This window comes from Henckelia pumila, chromosome 3 (genome assembly GCF_033568475.1).
Source record: "Henckelia pumila isolate YLH828 chromosome 3, ASM3356847v2, whole genome shotgun sequence".
NCBI lineage: Eukaryota > Viridiplantae > Streptophyta > Magnoliopsida > Lamiales > Gesneriaceae > Henckelia > Henckelia pumila.
Genome location: NC_133122.1, coordinates 197,195,939 through 197,204,514, shown reverse-complemented (window position 1 = coordinate 197,204,514; position 8,576 = coordinate 197,195,939). Strand labels below are relative to the sequence as shown.

The window sequence follows — 8,576 nt, the reverse complement described above, 5'->3', positions numbered from 1 at the left end:
ATATATCAAATAAATAGAGTCACCACTCTATCTAATTACCATTAATCTCAAGCTTCAACGTTTTAATTTGGTGAATTGTATCAAGAATCGTAAATGAATTATAGTCCCCCATCAGATACAATTCTAGAGCAGGTGTGGGCAAATTTCATGGCAAAACATGAAACAGTCGAGTCCTCAGATTCTTGGGATAATCACCTTCAACGAGATGAATCGATATTGGAAGTTTTGGAGAGGTTGCCAAGTTTAGGTGAATGGACATCAGAGGGAGAAGAGGCATGGAGACAAATTCTGGAAGAAACGATCCCCACGTCGAGCAATATCGATACAGAGAAGTCACAAAGTATAGGCTCAGGAGAAGGTGCAATCCATTCAAATGCATCGAAAACCGATAAAAAGGGCAATAAAGTACGTTATAGAGGGGTGAGAAGACGTCCTTGGGGTAAATACGCGGCTGAAATAAGAGATTCGTCTAAGAAAGGAGCAAGGATTTGGTTAGGGACTTTTGAAACAGAGGAAGAAGCTGCAATGGCGTATGATGAGGCTGCTTTACGAATAAGAGGACGTAAAGGGCCTTTAAATTTTCCACTTGAAACTGAGGCCAAGGCAATTTCGTGCATGTCACACAAAGATAGTACGTGGGTGAGCTTATAGAAAGCACTCATCAGCTTTTCATTCACAAAATTTTGAAATTTGTTGAATTTTGTGAACAAAAACCGAAAAATGATTCATAAAAACTTTTTCAAACACTACTAAAGCAATGCGTAGATTTTGCCTCTAACAGTTGATTCTTGCGTTTCCCAACTGGGAGTTTCTTGTGCTATTTCTGGTAATCGGAGAGAGGATTGGTTTCTTTAGCAAATAGAGAAGGGGATATTTTATAGCAAGAAGAATATTGGACCACAAATACTTATTATTATCATTTTTCTATATCATGTTTATATCTGGTTTGCATCGACTCTGGCTCCCCATGCCACACAACTCTCTTTGATAGTATAATTATTATTTAAAGATGCATGTTGTGAATTATGTATTCCATTAAAGATTTCATATTAAAACAGAGTCAAGTATAGCCAAGAACGATTTAATGATGTGATGTAATCATTTTTTTTATTGCGAGTTTTATCCAATGTTTGACTCAAGTTCTACATATGATTAGAGTCCTACGTCATTTTATTATCAATATATATTGATTTATCATCTCTATTTATAAATCTTTCGGAATCCAATCCTACAGACATAAATCATTCTGAAATGTATTTGTATTATAATATATATATATATATATATATATATATACTAATATATATATAAGGGGTTTAATTAATAATTTGATTAATCAGATTATGACAAAGCTATGGGTTATTTTTATTAATGGGCCGAGAAGGGATGTCAGACCTTTCCTCTTGGGCTTCGTCTCATTTAATAACAAACCAGCAAATGTGGGGGGTCTTAGTAAAAGCCCACGATTTCTTAAATATTGTGTCACAGCTAACAATTATATAATTAGACGTATATTTTCAAACACAAACCTACAAAAATAATGATAGTTTAAGTAGCTATTAAATGAAGCAATCTTCTTCTTTTAATTATCCTTTTTTCCGTCCCTTGTTCGATACTTAACTAACAAACAGCCACCATGCACCCACTACCACCTAATTTGTTGCACACCAATTTTCTTGCAATTGGCTTTCTTGATCTTCAACTTCAAACAAAAGTAAAGTCTCGAGCCTATCATTATAGAGGTTGTTAAATAATGCCAACTTCTCCCAATATATTCATCTTTAATTAATTAATTATGTCACATTTAAAACTTACATCAAAATGAGCATTCCAAGATCAAGACTAATATATATATATGCACAACGTCGGAGATTCTAAGACATTAAAGATTTTAGGGTTTTGCATGCATAATTTTTATGACTCTTGCTGTGTTGCATATATAACTACTACCGTGCCAAGAAATGACAACAACTAGGTTTATAAAATGCGTCACCGTTGGCGATGGCGCGGTGGGGAAGACGTGCATGCTCATTTCTTACACCAGTAATACTTTTCCCACGGTATATATGATATGCTCTCCTTATTTCATGAAATCCTTCTTGATTAATTGGTATGTTTCTTTTTTTTTTTTGGTGGTGGTTAATTTCGAATACTTGATAATGTACATGTACGTATAGGATTATGTTCCAACTGTATTTGACAACTTCAGTGCTAATGTGGTCGTGGATGGCAACACAGTGAACATTGGCCTCTGGGATACAGCAGGTTAATTAACATTTTCATTATATTAATTTCTTCGACGACGCGACTCGAATCCGAGTATTTAAGCATCTCCAAAAATAATTGATGAAATTCAGGGCAAGAAGATTACAACAGATTAAGGCCCCTAAGTTATAGAGGAGCTGATGTATTTATATTGGCCTTTTCACTAATCAGCAAAGCCAGCTACGAGAACATATACAAGAAAGTCAGTTTTGTATTATCCGCAAACAAACACACACACACATTATATATATTATTATTTTTTTCTATTGTAATTGGAAGTTTATATAAATCCAGTATTTAACGACTTAATAATCTCGTTTTTTTTTCTTTTCATCTCAGTGGATCTCAGAATTACGGCATTATTCTCCAAACGTACCTATTGTACTCGTGGGAACCAAACTTGGTAAAATAATTAGTTTGATAACTATTTTTACCATTGGGTAATTATGGGAACGGCGATTTTCCCCGGTGATATGTGTAATTAGCATCATGTTTCTGCTGGGTTTTTTAAGAAAGAAAGCAAAAAAATTGATGGATAATTCTTAATTTATTCACGAATTAACAAGTTGGATCTCGAACTCGAGGGATCATTAGTAAATTTTCTTGATTAGGGTGTGTTTGCACATTGACTCGTATCAAATGAGGGATGTTTGAGGTTAATATATATATATATATATATACTGCTATAATTATAGAATTCAAATTATAAAAATGCAGATTTGAGAGAAGACAAACAATTTTTAGATGGCCATCCTGGTGCGGTTCCTATATCAACTGCCCAGGTATATATAACCATTCATTTCATTTTCACGCAATTATTCAAGTTTTTGAATTTACAAAAAAAAAAAAAAAAAAAAAAGAAGTTACCTTCATAATCAATTTTTAAAGTATTTAACTTTGTTATAATTTATTTGAACCAGGGTGAAGAACTGAAGAAACTGATTGGAGCAGTAGCTTATATTGAGTGTAGTGCTAAATCTCAACAGGTAAAACACAAAAATTCTAAATTTATGTTTCTTAAAAAAATTAGGAAAATGTATACTTTAAGTCTTTGTAATTTGCAACTTTGATCCTATTATTTTGGGTTTCGTTGGACAGGTCTTCAAAAACATTTTTAGTGTTTTATAAGTGCTGAAAAAAACTTAAACTATGTTTTTGGATAATTTTTTTTATAAAATGCTTTTGAAAATGGCTTTTTTAAAAATGTTCTCCAAGTATAATTTTTAAGGAACACTTGAGAAGTGTTTTTAGATGTTTTTAGAATGAAACTATGGAAGGCGAAGATGAACAACATTACTTTTGAAATGTGAAAAATTTTTTATTGAATAGTTGTCCAAACACATATTTATTCTTAAAACAATATTTAAAATATTTTATAAAAATATTTTAAAAAACATTTTTGTAAAATAAGTACATGTTCAAACGAATAACCCTTCTAATGTAACTTGCATTTTTTTACGTTATGGTCATTTTTAAACTAGAGTCTCGTCTGTCTAAAATGTCGGCATGGATTTTAGAATTTCAAGTTTCCTTCCAAAAAAATCATGATAGCATCAATGTCCTTCACATAAACAATTTTCTTTAAACTCGATGGACTTTAGTAAAAAAATCACCAATATAGAAAAAAAATGCAAGTTATAAACTAAAAATGCAATTCACTATTAACATGATAAAAATTAGGAAGGATGCAAATCACGGGGTTAAAAAATGTAATTATTTCAAAATTAAACTTAAATTTTCCAATAATTTACAAATGGATGACCTTTTTATTTAGCTTAATAAATTATTTTGTGTGTGTGTGTATATATATATATATATACACACACACACATACACACACACACACACACACACAAATATAAATTAGAATATTTAACTTGATTTGATTAGGGATTTTTAACATGCTTGCAAGCTGCAAAAATTTATAAATTCTTTTACTTTGTTTAATTTCAGAATATAAAAGCCGTGTTCGATACTGCAATAAAGGTTGTTTTGCGACCACCAAAAATGAAGAGAAATCCTCGCAAGATCAGAAAATGCACTTTCCTTTAAAATTTCGAGCAATATATATCTACACACACGCATGTTTCTCTGTGTGTTTTGTCTCTCTCTATATATATAATATCAAATTTAATACATTTTTGTAACGTATTATAAAGTGGAATACTGGATGCCAGATTTCTGATTCTGTTTATTATATGGCGAAATTTAATTTTGTATAGTCGTGTTTTATTTCTTATCAACTTTAATGCCTCTTAAAAGATATAATATGAAATAATTACCTACTTTGCATTAATTTTATTTGTTTTTTATTGTTTCATTCTCCTTATTATATGATAGTGTGTTTAATTTCACTGATTTTTTCCTCAATACTATATTCTTACCATATTTTCAAATAAAATGTCACATGGCGCAGAAAATTCGTCCACGAAAAAAAAGAAGTAAATCGATCGTATTGTGCGGACTGGTCTTATTTTTTTTTTTAATAATTAATTTATTACGTTTGAATACACATAAATGAGCTGTTTGCATGCAGGGGAAGAAAAATAGTAGTTTAATTATATTATATAATGCAAAGTCCTCAATTCCCCAAGCAAAATGCCATCAGGATCTAATAAAGGATGTACCCGTGTTTTGCGGATCATGAGACATTTTTATTTCTTCTTATTCTTATTAATTTTATATTAATTAATTCATCGATGGATTGAAATGGATACATGGATTTATACTATCGAGAAGATAAAACGAAAACACAAACATCGAACCCTTAAAGAATTATTCATTGTCCACCCCTTACCTAGTCTCGACTTTGTATTTTTAGTTCGGGTTTTTCATATATTTACGCGAACATACGTGGGATAAATTAAATATCCCGCATAAAAACGGAAAATATCTACTCATTGTGCTTGAGCCCATGCATTGTGCTTGAGTCATACTCGCGCTCATTGCATGAGCGGGACATGTCAGGACCTTTGAAAGGTTTGCTTCGAATTAAGGCAATATCACTTACCCCAAAACTTCCTCCGTCGCAAAATTTGTCTCATGTAGATATGATCGGCAATTATATATATATAATTTGACTAGGATTGTATATATGTATGAGTGGCTAGTTGTATGTGCAAACAAATAAATCAGTGCATTAAAGCGAGAGCACATAGCATTTAGTGAGAGCACGTCTGGGGGTGTAAGCGCACTTCGCGCAAAGACACACATACCCATTCCGGTAAAATGCGTTTTTTTTTTAAAAAATTAATTGCGGCATTCATTAATTGTGACATGTGCTACCTTAAACATTGTCCTGTTTCTTACTGTATTCTTTTATTCATATTTTTATTGTGTCCATATATCGTGAATCTATATGCGATCGAGTACGTGTGTTATTTTTAAACGTATATATAATATGAATGAACTTAACTTTTTATCTTTTTGAATAAAAATAAATTTACAATGATGCTTTACTTAAATTTTAGGACTAAAATTGCCAAAATCGAAACATATACGTAGGACTAAAATTAAAATCTGAAAATATAAAGTATCAAAATCATAAATTGACAAATTAATGGACCAAAATTGTAATTTTATTTTAAGAATATCTACAAAGTCATCCTGAAAACAATAGGGGGATATATCACCATATTTTGTCAAATCATCCTATTTATATATCCCATCTAAATAAGGTTGAAAAAAAAAACTAAAATCGATTCTTAGATCTAAATAAATAAATATGTGTGTGTGTGTGTCACCCGACTCACCCCTTTTTTCTCCCAACGTACACACTATAGACAATACCAAACACAGCTTTTATACCTCGTCCCCCACCCCATATATATTTTCTTCGCTCGTGTCAGTTTTATTGACTCTGTGAATCTTAAACTAACTCTATGGATTTTATAATGACTTGAGCGTCGTGATGGTTCGTCTTGTGGCGAGTCATCTCATCCTTTTTACTTATTGCACAAGTACATTTTTGTGGCGGATGAGTTCAATTTTATTAGATATATAGAAATAATTCGTGGTAGTTCAGCATTTTCAAAAATTACGATCTATAAATTATTTAAATTATATCATATGTGATATGTTATTGGCAAAAATAGCATATAACCCCTTTACAAAATCTTAAAAAAGATGACAAGCTTATGTGCAAAATAAATATATATATATGTTAAACCACTTATGTTTTTTTTATTTAAAAAGCTATAGACCTTTTATAAAAAATTTTAAAAAAAAATAACATCTATGTAAAATAGATAGCATCTAGACGGCTAGACCTTGTGTTTTAAAAAATCGAACATAAAATTTCTCTTATATGCAGTAAATATGCCTGAGTTTTTATAACATATGGTGAAATATTGTACGTTTGATGTTGAACAAATGAAAGATGTACTAACATATATATTAATATTTTTTATATAGGAGTTTTATGTTTTTCATACTTTTTGCTAGGAGGTTGATGCTTTTAGCCATATTTATATATATATGTATATATATATATATATATATATATATATATATAGGGTTAAACACTGCCTATTTATTTGTGATCACATGAAATAATCAGCTATTTTGATATTTCACAATGGAGATACATGCAAATTAATTATCCCTCTTATTCTAAGGCACTTAAATAATTATAATTAAGTAGTGTTCTTTGAACTTTTTGATAAAAATATCTTATTAATATTAATGCAATTAATCATACTACTCGTGACGTGTACCAAATTAAAAGAGTTGGTAAATAAAAATGGTACTTGATCATACCACCACTCAATAAAATATATTTATAATTTATATATGAAAACTGATATTCATTAAGTTTGATGAAAGAAAAAGTAAACGCAAAACATATGCCCCGTTTGGTATCAAAAGTCTTGCCAAAAAAGCATTTTTTAAAAAAAAAATATTTTTTCAGCTAATATGGTATTTGGATGACAAAATAAGTGCTTAAAAAGTACTTTTTTAAGCCAAAAAAGAACTTTTTCAAAAGCCAAAAATTATAACTTAAAACAACACTTATTTTAAAAATCTTTACAAAATCCAAACGTGCTCATAGTCTTTTGACTCTTTCTGTTCCGATCCTAATTTTATATATATATTCACTTTCTTTTTCATTGAAAATGTAATATATTAAGAAAACAAATTTTACAGACAAATGCCCTAACATGCTATATCTTATTTAATGATATTGGGAAACAAATTGAAACAACCACACACATTATATAATATATTAGTAAAAGGGTTTATTAAATGTAAAAAAAACTATAAATTAAAGACAAATACGAAAAAAACAAATGGATCTTATAATTTAGCCAGAGATAAGTTATTAAGCAAATTATTGGAGGTGGTCTTTATATTCCTTGCACGATACAAATGTTTAAATAGGTCTACAAGTAGCTTGCCAAATGTCTACACCAATCTACAATAATCTAATCAAAAATTTATCCAAACCACTAAATTGGGGTAAAAAAAAAAGTGGAAGAGAATGGTGAGAAATGGGATATATTGATTAAAACCCAAAACCACCATTTATGTTACAGACAAAATGGAAGCAAAGGAAGAAGCAAACGCCATGAAAATGGTAAACGTGACATTATTGTAGAAATTATTCAATAAATATCACCAAAAGTACAACAACCCCCTTTTTCTTTTTTCCTTTTTTTTTTCTTGAAGATCCCGCCACGATTGAACTCCAGTTTCACTGACGTACGTTGGTTTCAATCAGGAGTACTATTAATGGGATTATTAAATTTAACATAATTAATTAATTTATTTTCACTGTTAGAAAAAGAATGATGAAATAGGAGTGGGAGTTTAACTACTACCATATCCAGCATTCGATCATGGGTCTACTCAGAACTGAGAGACGTTTGATGGGATTGTGCGTTTTGTCCCTTTTTCATGATACTTCATTGTCCATCACCACTGCATATTTACAAACGCTCTTTTTGACTCCAAAATTTACATTAAAATACATCAATTTTAAATCATGTTGTTAGTACTTATTAATTGAAAGAATTTAAATTTTTTTTTGGAATACATGAGTAATTATCGACTCATTTGTTCGTTTCGGTTGTGAAACCGAAGGATAGATGACCAACGTCAGGGAGAAAGATGAATGAAACACAAATTCTAATGAGACGACGATCTTACACCTTAAATTTATGTCAAAGAATATGATTTTTCATGTAAATAACCGTGTAAGATTATTCTTTGAGTTTGAAGCTAATTTTGTTGTCGGGATCAGACGGACAAAACATAGACCAAGCAATTAATCTACTTGATCAACTTTAAAATGTATAGGGAGTCGCGATATA

General features: G+C 30.3%; 2 protein-coding genes across 2 annotated transcripts; both read left to right on the top strand.

Moving 5' to 3' along the window:
- The first annotated feature begins 93 nt into the window (after positions 1-93).
- On the top strand, positions 94-651 carry LOC140890313 (ethylene-responsive transcription factor ERF091-like). The gene has a single exon (XM_073298073.1). The coding sequence runs from the start codon at positions 94-96 to the stop codon at positions 649-651; it is 558 nt and encodes a 185-aa protein (XP_073154174.1).
- A 1,266-nt stretch (positions 652-1,917) lies between these two features.
- On the top strand, positions 1,918-4,486 carry LOC140886866 (rac-like GTP-binding protein RAC13). Its single transcript, XM_073293754.1, has 7 exons — positions 1,918-2,060; positions 2,178-2,265; positions 2,358-2,467; positions 2,605-2,668; positions 2,983-3,047; positions 3,186-3,251; positions 4,219-4,486. Exons 1-7 carry the CDS (start codon positions 1,962-1,964, stop codon positions 4,315-4,317), a joined length of 591 nt encoding a protein of 196 aa, XP_073149855.1. The 5' UTR covers positions 1,918-1,961; the 3' UTR covers positions 4,318-4,486.
- Positions 4,487-8,576: the final 4,090 nt, after the last annotated feature.

Excerpts from the sequence above, each read along its gene's own strand:
- LOC140890313 (XM_073298073.1), top strand. The coding sequence starts at position 94 with ATGAATTATAGTCCCCCATCAGATACAATTCTAGAGCAGGTGTGGGCA.
- LOC140886866 (XM_073293754.1), top strand. The coding sequence starts at position 1,962 with ATGACAACAACTAGGTTTATAAAATGCGTCACCGTTGGCGATGGCGCG. Across the intron at positions 2,061-2,177 it reads CCAGTAATACTTTTCCCACG|GATTATGTTCCAACTGTATT; the intron begins GTATATATGATA and ends ATGTACGTATAG. Across the intron at positions 2,266-2,357 it reads TGGCCTCTGGGATACAGCAG|GGCAAGAAGATTACAACAGA; the intron begins GTTAATTAACAT and ends GATGAAATTCAG.